The sequence below is a fragment of the Pan paniscus genome, chromosome 15 (assembly GCF_029289425.2).
Source record: "Pan paniscus chromosome 15, NHGRI_mPanPan1-v2.0_pri, whole genome shotgun sequence".
In the NCBI taxonomy this organism is placed as follows: Eukaryota; Metazoa; Chordata; class Mammalia; order Primates; family Hominidae; genus Pan; species Pan paniscus.
This window is the reverse complement of record NC_073264.2, coordinates 36978947-36995672: the sequence shown is the minus strand read 5'-3', so window position 1 is coordinate 36995672 and position 16726 is coordinate 36978947. Positions and strand designations below refer to the sequence as shown.

The window sequence follows — 16726 nt, the reverse complement described above, 5'->3', positions numbered from 1 at the left end:
TGTAAAACAAATTTTAATACTATCAAAACTTTAAGCTATTAATCAGACTGGTGTGTTTCCAAAAGATTTCCATATACAGAAGAAAAAGACATTTTTTATTTCTTAATTCTCTATAGTTATCAAAAATAAAGTTCCAAACAAAAGTTCTAAAAATAAAATGATGTATATGGAGAACCTGTTTTAGGTCTTTTGCCTTTATGTTTTTTGGATAATTAACTTCTAAGAAATTTTAATATTTATGTAACCTATATTTACTCTATGTAGTGACTATTTTTAGGTCTCTCCTGGGAAGTTTTATTAGGCATTCTAATCTTAATCAGTACCATTAGTAACAGCACAGAGGTGTTTAAGAAACTAAGGCAGTTGTATTTGTTTCTGTTTAGAAGACACAAAATTCAACAAAGATAAAACTCCATATACACAATGTATAAATGATTCAGTACAGTATTTTCCATGAGTGAAGTTTGCATACATTATCATACTACTAACGCAGTAGTGCTTTATGAAAGGGATGTTAGTAGTCCTGAAATCATCTATTTTCCTATAACATAAAAGTTTTCAGAAACTACGAAAGAAATCTAGTATAGGAAACAAGAATGAAAATTAGATAACCTCTTTTTAGGTCATGAGTATCATTATAGGAATAGTTTTATTGCTTAAAAAAAAACCGTTTAAGAGGAAAAAGCCTCTTAAGTAAGTGAGCCATTATAGATTTTTAAAAATAAAATAGGCCGGGCGTGGTGGCTCACATCTGTAATCCCAGCACTTTGGAAGGCCGAGGCGGGTGGATCACGAGGTCAGGAGATTGAGACCATCCTGGCTAACACGGTGAAACCCCGTCTCTACTAAAAATACAAAAAATTAGCCGGGCGTGGTGGTGGGCACCTGTAGTCCCAGCTACTCGGGAGGCTGAGGCAGGAGAATAGTGTGAACCCAGGAGGCAGAGCTTGCAGTGAGCCGAGATTGCACCACTGCACTGCAGCCTGGGGGACAAAGCGAGACTCTGTCTCAAACAAAAACAAAAAAGCAAAAAATAAATAAATAAATAAATAAATAAATAAATAAATAAATAAAATTAAAGGCAGTAGTGATTCTCTGGTGATTCTGTGATAGCTGATATAAAAGTATTTAAAATCTTAGTTCTTGGCTTGGTGTGGTGGCTCATGCCTGTAATCCCAGTACTTTGGGAGGCCGAGGCAGTTGAATCACCTGAGGTCAGGAGTTCGAGACCAGCCTGGCCAACACAGTGAAACCTCCCTCTCTACTAAAAATACAAAAAATTAGCCAGGCATGGTGGTGGACACCTGTAATCCCAGCTACTTGGGAGGCTGAGGCAGGAGAATTGCTTGAACCCAGGAGGCAGAGGTTGCAGTGAGCCAAGATCATGCCGCTGCATTCCACCCTGGGCAACAGAGCGAGACTCCATCTCAGAAAAAATAATAATAATAAAATAAAATAAAATCTAGTTCTTAAAAATGAATTCGATTTTTATGGATCAAAACAATACATGGAGATAAAAAGGTTTATATTTCAAAGCATTTGACCAAAGGCTGATGTCTCTTTGGCATCTACTTAAAAGTTTTTGGTAAACATTAAGGTTATAATTTTCATTATGCCTTCAGCAGTATGTGTTTGTCCTAAGATATAGAATACTTAAGTTTCTGTAACTGTCCTTTAACATATGATTTTTGTGCCATATGAATTTACTCCAAATCTCAAATAAAGGAAAGGAAACTTTTCACCTACTATGTAACATAATTGAGCCTAGATAGAGTCATATGATTACTCATTTGATATATGATTATCATATGATTATATGATTTTTGTGATAACACCTGATAACACAATCCAGTTCTATATGTATTTTTTTAGGCACTTACTGTGCTACTACTTAAAAAAAACGCCTGTATGATATGTGGAATTGCACTTTTATAGAATTAAAATAATACAAATGTAGATCGTCCTTGACTTACTATAATTAACAACTTACAATTTTTCAACTTTACAGTGGTGTGAAAGCAATTCTCATTCAGTAGAAACCTTACTTCAAATACTCATACAACCATTCTGTTTTTCACTTTCAGTATAGTAGTCAGTAAATTACATGAGATAGTCAATACTTTATTACAAAACAGGCTTTGCATTAGATGATTTTGCCCAACTGTAAGCTAATTTAAGTGTTCTGAGCATGTTTAGGGTAGGCTAGGCTAGGCTAAGCTATGATGTTCAGTTGATTAGGTGTATTAGGTGCAATTTTGACTTACCATATTTTCAATTTACAATGAGTTTCTTGGGGTGTAACCCCATCATAAGTCAAGGAGCATCTGTATGTATTTAATTTATATTGGTTTTTTGCTTTACTGTGTAGAAAGAGGTAATGAGGGCAGAGGTTTACAGGTACTGAGTTCAGAATATTGATATTTTTCTGCTACAAAGAAGCTTAAAATAAAAAGACCTACTGTTTTAACAACTTGCTTGGTAGTAGCGGCACTATATTATAACCACCACAAGTTGTTCAATACAGCATTAATTTGTGCTACACTTTATTTAAGTTAACAAAAGTACCTGCTATGCACCAGGTACTATACCAGGCACTAGCACTACTACAGTATATAACAGAATTTCTGTTCTTACAAAGTTTATACTCTACTGGGGAATATTTAAAATTGAACGGGCAGTTTCAAGTCAGTGTGATAAGTGGTATAATAGAGAGGTGCAGGGTTCAGTGAGAGCATCTAGCAGAGACTCTGTAATCATACTTGGCAGAATCAGGAGTAGGCTTCTCAAGGAAGCAGAGACCTGGAAAATAAATAGGAGTTAACCAGGCCGAAAAGAGGATTAGGGCTCCATGCAAAGGAAAAAGCCAGAGGTATGATGCAATAGTACTCTAATAAATACAAGTAGTTTACTTTCTATGACTAGACATAGAAGTTCTAGGTGGGTTGTGGGGAGGCAAGAAAGTTATAGAGAGACTTGAGAACCATACTAGGAAGTTAGGGCTTATGCTGAGGCCAGTGAGGGGCCACTGAAGGATTTTAAATGAGGAAGTGACAGGATCAAATTAGATTTTTAGATCTTTTTGCTGACTTATGGAGAATGGATTGGGAGGGGGAAGTCAGGATGTGGGAGAGACAGAAGGCTGGGAACCACTGTAAACCAAGCATTGATAGTTGCATATAGAGCAGCAGTGAGCAAGTGCCTCAGTTCTTAAATTGCCCCAAGTCTGATTTAAGTGAAATAGAATGACAGTAGGTACTAGAGTTTCTATAGCTGGGCCAGAAATGGGAGTAGATATTCTTAGTTTCACCAATGGCTCCTGTCATTTGGTACATCCAGTTTTGATTCTATACTATTAATAGTCCCATGATAGACATGAGAGGAGACTCCTAGATATAAAAGCTTGTACAATATTATGATTTCCTTGACCTCCCTGGCCAGTTTATAACTGGTTTTATCTTTTGGTGTTTAAAATTTCTTTTATTTAGGGTGTTAAGCATTACATCTTAGGTAGGATATTGAATACTCTTTATGGTAATTTTATGAAATTATATTTACAGGTTCAGAAGGTGCTTCCCCAGTCCACTCACCTCTGGGCTCCAGGTCACAGACTCCTTCCCCTTCTACACTGAATATAGATCACATGGAACAGAAGGATCTGCAGCTCGATGAGAAGCTCCACCACTCTGTTCTTCAGACACCAGATGATCTAGGCAATATTTCAAAATTAGATATTTACCTTTTTTCTTTTAGGGCGTCAGTGTCAGGAGATCATAAATAAGCCATCTTACATTTGATTATATATGATTATTGTAAATATTTTGGACTTTTCTAAGTCCTTTGGAAATTTGTTAATATAACTTTTTTCTTGTTCTTAAAGATATTTGTTGTCTGAGTTTTATTCATTTTATTATAGTTGATTAGAATCCTCAAATTAGTTATTGCATTATTTTCAAGTATTGTATTATCATTTATTGATATTGGTAGTGTTTCCTAAAACAGGAAATACATAATTTGGCATCCTTATTCTTAGTTTTATACCTAAAGAACCTAGTAACTCACAGGAGAACGTAGTAACATTATCACTTGTTAATCAAGCTTTCAGTGAAACAGTTTATCAAACCATTTTTTTTATTTTGATTCAGCAAATTTGTCAACTAAATTTAATTTAAAAGTAGAGGTCCAAATGAATATTTTCAAGTAAATGTTAAAAAGTGACTTGGGAAACCTAAGTAACTGCCAAGTTTTTTTTAAAGTTATTTTTGCTAGATTTTGTATGATGTAACAAACATCAGACAAATACGCACATTTATGGCATATGCAAATATGCCATAAATTGGTCAAAGACACAGTTAATGAGATATTTACAATGAATGAAAAGCTAGTTTTCATTGATAAGGTAGCACATTTATTCTCTGACGAAAGGAAGAAATTTAAAACTATATAACTTCTAAACTTTTTTTAAGAAACCCGTTTATTTTAAAACTGTAGAGGTGAGGTTTCACCATGTTGCCCAGGCTGGTCTTAAGCTCCTGAGCTCAAGTGACCCGCCTGCCTCGGCCTCCCAAGATTACAGGTGTGAGCCACCACACCCGGCCCAAGGGACTCATTCGTTAACATGCAATTGCCTTGTAATTATGTAGCCCTAATTTTCTGGTTTGTGGATTATTTCTGACCTTTTCTTTTTCTCCTTTGATCTGCAGTTGTTTATTTGTTTACAGTTATTTCCCCAACATTTGGAAAAAAACTTCAGTTATAGAAGTGTTTCAAGGCTAGTAAAATGAATGCACATAAACCCTTTATATAAATTCATCAATTAATATTTTGCCACTTTGTCTATATTTACACACAGCACATATATGCACAAAATAGCCTGCCCTTCCCACATGTCTCCCAAACCTTTTATTTTTGCTGAGGCATGTAAGAGGAAATTGCAAATATCAGATCCTTCAGACCTAAACATGTCAGTGGATATGTCCTAATAATAAGTGTATGTTTTCTGCGTAACCACAATATAATGGCCACATTCATGATATTTAACATAGATACATTGCTGTTATTTTAGTCTATAGTCGTAAGTCCTCAATTGTCCCAATAATGCCCTTTATAGCTACCCCACACCGTCAGCAATCCAATAAAGAATTTAATCAGGCTGGGCACCGTGGCTCACGCCTGTCATCCCAGCACTTTGGGAGGCAAAGGCAGGTGGATCACCTGAGGTCAGGAGTTCGAGACCAGTCTGGTCAACATGGTGAAACCCTGTCTCTACTAAAAATACAAAAATTAGCTGATCATGGTGGCACACGCCTGTCATCCCAGCTACTCGGTAGGCTGAGGCAGGAAAATTACTTAAACCTGGGAGGTGGAGGTTGCAGTGAACTGAGGTCGTGCTGCCACTGTACTCCAACCTGGGTAACAGAGTGAGACTGTCTCAAAAAAAAAAAAAAAGAATTTAATCAAAGACCACACGTTGTTGCTTGCTTTTTAATCATTTAAAATTTTGTTAGCTTTGAAAAGGGTAAGGTAGAGGCAAATCGGCTGATTTATCATTGTATTTTGAAGGTGCTCTGGAGTAGGGAGGCATTAGCAATAATGGTTAACACTTCAGTGTGTTTTGTTTGTTTTAGTGGCTTTACACAAGAAACCTGTTTTTTTTTCTTGTAATGGAGAAAGACTAGTACCTTTTTAATAATACAGTCAGTTATATACTTTATATGTAAAGAGAAAAAAGTTAACCATTAGGAGTAAAGAATGTACATGTACTAAGAAGTGATTATAAATTCTCAATATGTTGGAATGTTTTCAAGCGTGAGAAATCATAACTTTATGGTTCTTTCAGTCTACAAAATTTTTAGTTCCCAAAGTTCTTTAGATGCATAGATATCTTTATTGTCTTTTTAATTATTTTCTATAGCCTTTTCCATTATATACATTGAGTAGAATAATGGATTTTTTTTTAAAGCTGGAGGCAACCTATAATGATATCTAGCAAAACCATCTATTTTACAGATTAGGACATGTATCCTTAGAGAGGTTATTAAATAACTTTTATAACACATAATTAGTAGCAGAAAGAGACTAGAACTAAGGTTACCTATGTTTCTTAGAATCTTGCCAGTATTCGTAGGCAAAATACAATTATGGTAATTTTGATTATGTTTAAATTTTAGTTAAAATGTTTATTTTTCGGTCGGGTGCGGTGGCTCACGCCTGTAATCCCAACACTTTGGGAGGCCAAGGTGGGCGGATCACGAGGTCAGGAGTTTGAGACTAGTCTGGCCAACATAGTGAAACCCTGTTTAAACTAAAAATACAAAAAAATTAGCCAGATGTGGTGGTGTGAGCCTGTAATCCCAGCTACTTGGGAGGCTGAGGCAGGAGAATTGCGTGAACCCAGCAGACAGAGGTTGCAGTAAGTCAAGATCACGCCATTGCACTCCAGCCTGGGAGAGAGTGCAAGACTCCATCTCAAAAAGTTTATTTTTCATGCCATTATGCTAACTCTTAATGCTGGTCTGGGATGTAGCTACAAAGAAAAGGCCTAGGAAGACTTCCTACACCATCTGCCTTTAGCCTGAGGTTTTCCATTAATTTGATGATATAACCTGAAGTTGCTATTAGATAAAAGTGAGAGTATGTGCTTATAAATTTGATGTTTTTATCAAACAGATTTCTCTATCTGCATAGATAGAAATTTCTCTATCTGCAAAGTTAGTAGTTACATAGAATCACTATTGAATAGCTAGTTAACATAATGCTTACAATAATTCCTTATTATTATCTCATAATAATAAGTGAGGTTTTGACCTTATCGGGAAAAAATAATGTATGTTGACATTTCTTTTATTCATTTCTGTAGATATTTAAGATTGTTAATTTAGCTTAGTTTCTTGGGGGGTTTTATGTTCAGTTCACTGAAAAATGGCTGACACTATATATTTTTTTTCTATAGAAATTAGTGAATTTCCATCAGAATGTTGTAGTGTGATGGCAGGAGGTACTCTGACTGGATGGCATGCTGATGTTGCTACTGTAATGTGGCGAAGAATGCTAGGCATTTTGGGAGATGTAAATTCAATCATGGATCCTGAAATACATGCTCAAGTTTTTGATTACCTCTGTGAACTTTGGCAGAATCTAGCTAAGGTAAAAAAAGAAATAGCGGATATAAGTGGAGAAGAAAATAAAAATATTTAAAAATAGAAGAAGCCTTAGAAAACATTTGTGACACCCTTTTTGACTATAGGTAAACTGGTACCCTGCATGGCAAAGTCACTTAATTGTAATTAAATAATAAGTGTAGAAACTGGATTTGAAATTCAGTTTAAGGTAAACTGGAAGAGATAACAGTTTTCATAGGTTTGTTGCTTTTTATTTGAAAATTACAGATTAGAGATAACCTCGGCATTTCAACTGATAACCTGACCTCCCCTTCTCCACCAGTTTTAATTCCTCCACTGAGAATTCTTACACCTTGGCTTTTTAAGGTAAGCTTAATATATAAAATATTAGTTTAAAACTTCTCATTTACTAAATCTTAAACTTTTTATAGAGATTTTGGCTATTATGTAGACTTCTAGAGCACTTAGTTTTTAACCAGTATCCTTAGGAAGTTATTAGGCATTATATAGAGAAGAGAATGTGCATACTAAAATTACTCGGGATTTATTGCTTTTGATTATTTCATAAAACAGAAGTGAATATAGAGAGGTATGTCTGTATTGTATTTAACTGAAGTATAAACTTTGAGTTGTATCACAGAATATGCTGTGTATTAAAAGTTGTGACCGGGTGAGGTGACTCACACCTGTAATCGCAGCACTTTGGGAGGCTGAGCCGGGTGGATCACATGAGGTCAGGAGTTTGAGACCAGCCTGGCCAACATGGTGAAACCCTGTCTCTACTAAAAATACAAAAAATTAGCCGGGCGTGGTGGTGGGCACCTGTAATCCCAGCTACTCGAGAGGCTGAGGCAGGAGAATCGCTTGAACATAGGAGGCGGAGGTTGCAGTGAGCTGAGATGGCGCCATTGCACTGCAGCCTGTGTGATGAGAGCGAAACTCCGTCTCAAAAAAATTTTTTTAATTCTTTTTTGTTTGTTTTTTAAAAGACAGGGCCTCACTCAGTCACCCAGACTGGAGTACAGTGGCATGATCACAGCTCACTGCAGCCTTGAACTCCTAGGCTCAAGCAATCCTCCCACCTCAGCCTTCCAAGTAGCTGGGACTACTACAGGTGTGTGCCACCGTGCCTGGCTAATTTTTTATTTTTTTGTAAAGACAGAGTTTCTCTGTGTTGCCCAGGCTGATCTCAAACTCCTGGCCTCAAGAGACCCTTCTGCCTTGGTCTTCCAAAGTGCTGGGATTACAGGCTTAAGCCACTGTGCCCAGCCAAAAGATTTAATTATTTTAAGTATTGATATGTTTGGTACATTTTCCTAAGTGGAACAGTTTATGGTTATACCTACATTGTATCATTTTGGATGATGATAATTTCACTAATCCTGAATTTTAGTTCATTAAAGAAATTGGGCCAACGTGGAAATAAATGAGATTATATACATCGTTTGCTATATTCAGTTGCTTAAGTTATTTAGCAAATAGTATTTCTTTTTGAACATTAAAATTGATCTTTTAATTTTAGGCAACCATGTTGACTGATAAATATAAACAAGGTAAATTACATGCATATAAACTTATTTGTAATACAATGAAAAGAAGACAAGATGTTTCTCCAAATAGAGATTTTCTAACACATTTCTACAATATAATGCATTGTGGATTACTTCATATTGACCAGGTAACTATATATATATGTATCATCTAAGAAGTAGTTTATATCATATTATCTTTGATTCTTGATTCGTTTAACTCTTGCTTTTTAAGGTCTAGAAGTTAAACTCTCCCCCTTATTTAGTGATTTATATACAATTTACTTCAATTTTATGACCTTATTTGTTCTTGAAACATGGTTGAAAATCAAGCTATTATTGTAAGTAGAGGATTGACTTGAGTAGTTCTCCATCTTTAATGTTGTACCAACCAGTTCACTTTTTGAAGCAATTAAACCATCCTTTGCTTAGGCTGACACCTTTCTTTAATATTCTAATGTACCTACTCTTAGGCATTTTGTGACTGATACTTGAGGCATATGGATTCGTTTATCTAGTTATGCAACAGTCAGGTTTTTTTCAATCTAAGAATCAGCACATCACATTTTCTTATTACTGTCAATTATATTGGCATAGTGACAGTTACATTGATTTGATAATTATATGAGTTATAATCATTAAATAGTCATAAATATAACCTTAGAATTACTTTGGGAGTCTTGATATTGGCCATAAACTAACAAGTGTAGGAGGTTGCAAGTCAGAATAATGTAAATATGTTTATCCTTATATGATGAACTCGTAGGTCATTTACAGAGTATATTAATATTAAAAGATAATATCTTTCTGAAAAATGTAAAATTTTTGCATTAATTTAAAATTAGTGTGCTACCTTGTAAACATGTCTCAAGTAAAATGACTCTCTTAATTATTAGAAGAAGAGAGCTTTTGTTTAAGATAAGTTGTAATGAATAATACAACTGAATACACTGTATCCTCATAGTAAATTCCAAAGGCAAAGTAAATGAATAATGAAGTTAGGAACATTCCCTTAAAAGTGCCTAGGTCTAGATTTCTGAGGCTTGATACCTATCATTAAAGGACTTCAGTTTATTTTAAAAAGAGAATCTTTCCAATTGTCACATAACAGGTCATGTGGATTCAGAAATGAGAGTTATTGCACAGAAGCAACTAGGTGACAGGAGAAAACTGCTATGCAGTTTAGTTTTACATTGTGTGGGCCTTGTACTTTTAACCTTCTGAAGCAAAGAGCCTTCCTTAATCTCTAGTGTGAAAAAAATGCTGTTATTTATGCCAGTTAAATGAATGTATTTTCAGTTTACTTTCCATTGATAGAATATAATATTAAGCATGGATTATTTGGAAGAATTGAAATTAGTCTTTCCAGTTAGCCAATGTACAGTAATTACCTTTTTTATTATTTCATGTTATCTATTTTTAATGATACTGATTAGCTGATACTCAAGATTACATATGTGATATTCTTTTTTCCTTCTTTCGTTATTCTAAGGATATTGTCAATACAATCATCAAACACTGCTCACCTCAATTTTTTTCACTTGGTTTGCCTGGTGCCACAATGCTTATTATGGATTTTATTGTAGCAGCTGGTAGAGTGGCTTCTTCAGCTTTTCTCAATGTAAGTCATTTCCTGTTCCTTATCATATAACAAACTTTAGCCAGGATTCAACTAACAAAGTTGATAAAACATAACAAGCTGATAATCAGGAAATTTTGCAATTTAATTGGAATTGATTGCTTCTCCTACATTAAAAAAAGTAAGCAAGAAATCTGAAATATAAGAAAGCACTAAAATCAGTAAAATCTGATAAGCAGAACAGGATTTAAAGTTGAGGAAATCTAAAGAAACGGAGGGAAGAAAGCAAAGAAAGAGCAATGGGCTATAGCAAGAGGTTAGAAACAATGGTGAGTCATCATTACACAGTGTATGTGTGTATCAAATCATCGTGTTGTACACCCTGAATATATATTGTCTTTAACAATTATATATTTAAAAATTAAAAAAAAGAAACTTGGTAAGGCAACCACCATAGAAGGACATATGTCCTAGGAGCAAACTCTCTCTCTCTCTTTTTTTTTTTTGAGATGAAAGTCTTACTCTGTCACCCAGGCTGGAGTGCAGTGGTGCGATCTTGGCTCACTGCAGCCTCCGCCTCACGGGTCCAAGTGATTCTCCTGCCTCAGCCTCTTCAATAGCTGGGATTACAGGCAGGCACCACCACACCCAGCTAATTTTTCTATTTTTAGTAGTGACGGGGTTTCACCATGTTGGTCAGGCTGGTCTCAAACTCCTGACCTTGTGATCCGCCCGCCTCAGCCTCCCAAAGTGCTGGGATTACAGGCGTGAGCCACTGCGCCCAGCCAGGAGTAAACTCTCAAATTGCATGTGAAGATTTTTTCATATGGTCATGGAACTGTGAGACAATGCTAAGTAAATCAGTATAAATGGAATATGTTCATCCATAAATGGCAGAGGTGAGCTAGAGAGGAAGGCAATAGTGCTGAAAACGTTAGATAGAAGCCTAAGGAAGGAATGAGTAACCATTGAAGGATTTTAAGCAAGGAGTGACATGATCAAATTCATATTTTGGAAGGATCACTCTGGAGCAAAGTGTAAATGAAAAATAATAATTAACTGGAAGTCTACTGTAAAAAACTAAGGGTTTTTCTGAGAAAAACATACTTGTCTAGTACTGTATAACTTGAAGAGCAGTTTAACATACCTTATTTCATTGTTTAGCTGCAAGAGTGAAAGATCAATAGTGAATAGAAGGAGTTCTATTTGGGGCCTAGTAAGATGTGTATTAGACATCCATGAGGAAGATGTCAGAAGAATAATTGCATATACTCAAGGGACATGTCAGGACTGAAAATAAAAGCTGGGCAACATTAGCTTATAGATGATATTTAAAGCCATGAAAGTGGATACAGTCACCTAGTGTAAACAGACAAAGCAGCAGCGGTATTTATAGCTGTGTAACCCTGTTTTTCCAGTTCCCTGAGAACAGTAATCATGTCTTACTCATCTTGGTATCTCCGGAGCCTAGCATAGCACCGTGCTAGGTCAGTTATTGAATATGTGTTCATTTAGCACCTAGTACATACTCAACATTGTACTGAGCCCTTTTGTGGTTATTAAACTTCCCCCTCCCCTTGCGTACAGAATGTTTTTGTAGGTGGAATACAGAGGGATATAGAATAAACTGGATAATACTTTGTGCTCAAGCAACATAATGTCTATTGCTGGGGATATGGAGAAGTATATTAACAACTACAGAATGTTGGGCATCAAATAGATACCAATAGGAGGAGCACATCATAGTAGTTAAAAGCATTGTCTAGAGCTGACCTGCTTGGGTTCAAATCCTGGCTCTGCCACTTATTAGCTGTGTGACCTTGGGCAAGTTACTGAATGTCTCTGTGTCTCAGTTTCTTCATCTATAAAATAAAGATGGCCAGGCATGGTGGTTCACGCCTGTACTCCCAGCACTTTGGGAGGCCGAGGCGGGTGGATCACCTGAGGTCAGGAGTTCAAGACTAGTCTGACCAACATGGAGAAACCCCATCTCTACTGAAAATACAAAATTAGCTGGGCGTGGTGGCACATGCCTGTAATCCCAGCTACTGGGGAGGCTGACACAGGAGAATCGCTTGAACCCAGGAGGCAGAGTTTGCGGTGAGCCGAGATCGCACCATTGCACTCCAGCCTGGGCAACAAGAGCGAAACTCTGTCTCAAAAAAAAATAAAGAAAGATAACCTGCCTTATAGGATTATTTTATAAGGATTTGTAACATGGTTGGAACACTATGTGACACGTTATATGTGCAATATAAGAGTTTGTTAAAATTATTTGGTGATTCAGAGAATGGAGAGATCTTATTTGTTTAGGGATATCATGGAGGTTTCATGGAAAATATACATAAATATGTCCCTGAAAGATTAGTAGTATTTGTTTAAGTAAAAATGGAGATGAGGGACAGTATTCCAGGCAGAGGTAAACAGGCATGAGTGAGATGTGTTCAAGGAATGACAAATAATCCATTTTGTTTAGGAGCTAGTTAATCTGTAAGAGTGTAATAGGCAAAAAGAATTGAAAGGTACCTTATTTTAAAAAAAATCATTGAGATAAAATATACATATCTAATTTACCATTTTTATCATTTCAATTTTTATTTTGTTTTGTTTTTGAGATATCAGGGTCTTGCTCTGTAGCACAGATTGGAGTGCAGTGGCACAATCGAGGCTCACTGCAGCCTTTACCTCCTGGGCTTAAGCAATCCTCCCACATCAGATCCCAAGTAGCTGAGACTATAGGCACACACCTAGAGTCCCAGGCACCATATCTGGTAATGTTTTTAACTTTTTGTAGAAACAGGGTCTCACCATGTTGCCCAGGCTGGTCTTGAATTCCTGGGCTCAAGTAATCCTCCCTGCCTTGGCCTTGTAAGGTGCTGGGATTACAGTCATGAGCACCTGAGCTATCATTTTTTAATGTACACTTTTTTTTTTTGAGACAAAATCTGTCTCTGTCACTCGGACTGGAGTGCAGTAATGCGATCTTGGCTCACTGCAATCTCTGCCTCCCAGGTTCAAGTGATTCTTTTGCCTCAGCCTCCCGAATAGCTGGGGCTACAGGCCCGCGCCACCATGCCAGGCTAATTTTTGTATTTTTGGTAGAGACGAGGTTTCACCATTTTGGCCAGGCTGGTCTTGAACTCCTGACCTTAGGTGATCTGCCCACCTCAGCCTCCCAAAGTCCTAGGATTACAGGCGTGAGCCACCATGCCCAGCCTTACATTTTAAATACATTTGTATTATTTTTTCCCCCTTCTTTCCTCCTTTCCCTGCTTCCGGGCCTCTGGTAACCACCAATCTATTCTCTTATCTTCATGAAATCCACTTTAGCTCCCACATATGAAAGAGAACATGTGGCATTTGTCTTTCTGTGCTTGGCTTATTTCAGTTAACATAATGTTCTCCAGTTCTACCCATGTTGCTGCAGATGACAGGATTTTATTCTTTTTCATGGCTAATGTTTCATTGTGTATAAGTACCACATTTTCTTTATCCATTCATTTGTTGATGGGCATGTAGGTTGAGTCCATGTCTTGGCTGTTGTGAATAGTGTGTGGTAAACACAAGAGTGCAGGTATCTTTTTGATATCTTGATTTCCTTTCCTTTGTATGTATATCCAATTGTGGAATTGCTGGATCATATGGAAGTTCTATTTTTGATTTTTCGAGGAACCTCCTTACTGTTCTCCATAGCAGCTATACTAATTTACATTCCCACCAACAGTGTGTGAAGGTCCCCTTAGAAAGGTACTTTAGATCTTTGCTACCCAAAGTGTGATCTGCACACCAGAAACATTTGGCATGATCTGGGTGCTTATTAGTAATGCAGAATCTCAGACCCCATCCCGGACCTACTTACTGAATCAGAATCTGCATTTTAACTAGATCACAAGTAAGTGGCAAAATCATTAAAGATTGAGAAGCACTGCTTTAGACTACGTTTTGGAAAGGCCTTGAATGCCAGGAATCAGATTATAATGCTATATTAGATAAACAGTTAAGTTTTGTTGTTGTTGTTGTTGTTTGAGATGGAGTCTCACTCTGTCGCTAGACTGGAGTGCAGTGGCACGATCTCAGCTCACTGTAACTTCCGCCTCCCGGGTTCAAGCGATTCTCCTGCCTCAGCCTCCCGAGTAGCTGGGACTGCAGGTGCGCCACCATGCCCAGTTAATTTTTGTATTTTTACTAGAGTTGGGGTTTTACCATGTTGGCCAGGATGGTCTCGATCTGTTGATCTCGTGATCCGCTCGCCTCAGCCTCCCAAAGTGCTGGAATTACCGGCATGAGCCACCGCGCCTGGCCACAGTTAAGTTTTTTTAAAGTAGTTAGAGAGATGATTGAATCCATCCTTTGAGATCATTAAATAAGTATTAATCTGGGAGTAAATTAATGGAAGACAAACTAGAGATGGTAAACAAGTCACAGGGTTATAGTATAATCAGAGTACGTAGACTATAAATCTCTTGAATACTAGCAAAAGTTGATAGAATTCAGAAGATGCCAATATATAAACCAATGTCGTTTTTTATTAATTTACTGTGAAAACTATTACTGTTCAATGGGGTATTCCAGATGACTAGTCAGCACATTTCCTGCAGCTTTTTTCAAGATTCTGTAAGAGAATTAAGCCCTAATATCATAAGGCATCTATTTTATGTAACTAATCCATTTGAAATGATTAATTAATTTCTCCTTTATGTATCTAATACTATGCATTATGTAACATCCTTGAGAAAATGTAGAATATAGTCATTTTTTGCATTCTCTGGTTCATATGAGGGATACCTGTTGAGAAAGGCTGCATAGGAAACCAAATCATTGCAAGAATCAAGCCTAACATATCTCCACAATAAGGTTAAAACAAGTCATTTCCTCCGATGGTGTTGGAAATACCCAGTCCAGGCTGGGCGTGGTGGCTCACACCTGTAATCCCAACACTTTGGGAGACTGACACAGGCAGATCACTTGAGGTCAGGAGTTTGAGACCAGCCTGGCCAACATGGTGAAACTCCATCTCTACTACGAATACAAAAATTAACTATGAAGTTGGGATAGAGATCCCATGTACCTGAGGCATTAAGGGGCTTGAACAGTAGATGGTGCAGAATAAATGTGACTATACAGTTGCCAGTGGAACCTACCACAGATATTAATCCTTAAAAAAAAAGGATAATTGTGTCCAGTTAGGAGCAGACATGCCAGATGACCCTTGTTGTTTATAAGTCTTTAAAATTTTTTCTGGTAGTGGTGGCACGCACCTGTAATCCCAGCTACTCAGGAGTCTGAGATGGGAGAGATGGGAGGATCGTTTGAACCTAGGAGGTGGAGGTTGCAGTGAGCTGAGATCGTGCCACTGTACTCCAGCCTGCACGACAGAGTGAAACTCCTTCTCAAGAAAAAAAAAAAAAGGAGGAAACACCTAGTCCAATTCTTGCTCTTTGTATTCTTATTTTAGATTTCATTCATATCATCTCCCTTCTGTTAATGCCGTCTGCCCCCCACCTCCTTAAGCAGAAAATAGAATAATTGATTTGGTTTTGCCTTTCTTAATTATCACATTCCAGGTCTGCTCCCATTATGTGCACATACCTGAATATTCCCAGTTACCTCATCTACCTATACAGAAAAACTCTCAGCTAATCTCTTTCATTAAATACTGATTTTTAAGATCAGTTTCATTTTTATACAATAATTTTTATTTTAAATTGGAACGGTAGCTATGAGTTCACCCTGCCCTTTTATACTGCTGCCTTGTATCTTTAAATCCACATTGTTTTTAAATCTGGAAATGAGTTGTTTTGTTGAAAATCATATAATAGAGTATTACACCATTGCCTCTATTACAGTATTTATTCAGATGTGGAAATCCTCTTGGAGATTGGTTCTTAATTTATGTGAATAGAAGTATTATATTTCTAATAGATTTGTGCTTAGCATTTTTGTTAGGTATTATTAAACATATAAATCAATTTGCAGATGTTTTAGTAAATAAAACAATATATTAGTAGGAAGATGTTGATGTTTGGTGGGCATGTAAGAAGGCAGAAGAGAAAAAAGAAATGTTCAGTGTTGATACTTCAGAAATGGCTAAATACAGCTAAGGAAAAAAGATGAAAAGTTACCTTCATCGGCAGTCCAGACAAATTCTAATGTTGCTTCTAGTAAGTGGTATAGGCAATGCTTTTCTTATGTGCATAATATCATAAAAGCCATCTAGATTGGTTCCTCTTTCATATAGTTAATGCTTTTTCTTCTTTATTCATCCTTGGTAATAAATATAATCTAGTGAAATTAAGTCATCAGCTTATTAGAACAATATGTCACAATGTGTGAGTTACCTTTAAAATTATTTATATTTTTACTTATTAGGGTGAATTGATGCTTGTAGATAAGGTATATTTGTTTTTACAGTCTTATTAACTGTGGCTGATTTGAGGAAAGCTCTGATACTTGTTTATTGCATTTATTAACAATAACAGTAGTTTATGTGGAAAGTATAA

General features: G+C 36.6%; 1 protein-coding gene across 7 annotated transcripts in view; it reads left to right on the top strand.

Annotated features, from left to right (window-relative positions):
• Window positions 1-16726, top strand: part of RALGAPA1 (Ral GTPase activating protein catalytic subunit alpha 1) — a 270749-nt gene that overhangs the window by 127852 nt on the left and 126171 nt on the right. For all 7 annotated transcript variants that reach the window (XM_055097476.2, XM_034937441.3, XM_034937450.3 and 4 more), the window contains 5 exons: window positions 3558-3710; window positions 6950-7143; window positions 7386-7484; window positions 8641-8796; window positions 10140-10268. In XM_055097476.2, coding sequence (XP_054953451.1) covers window positions 3558-3710; window positions 6950-7143; window positions 7386-7484; window positions 8641-8796; window positions 10140-10268 — 731 coding nt within the window. The remainder of the gene's footprint in view (window positions 1-3557; window positions 3711-6949; window positions 7144-7385; window positions 7485-8640; window positions 8797-10139; window positions 10269-16726) is intronic.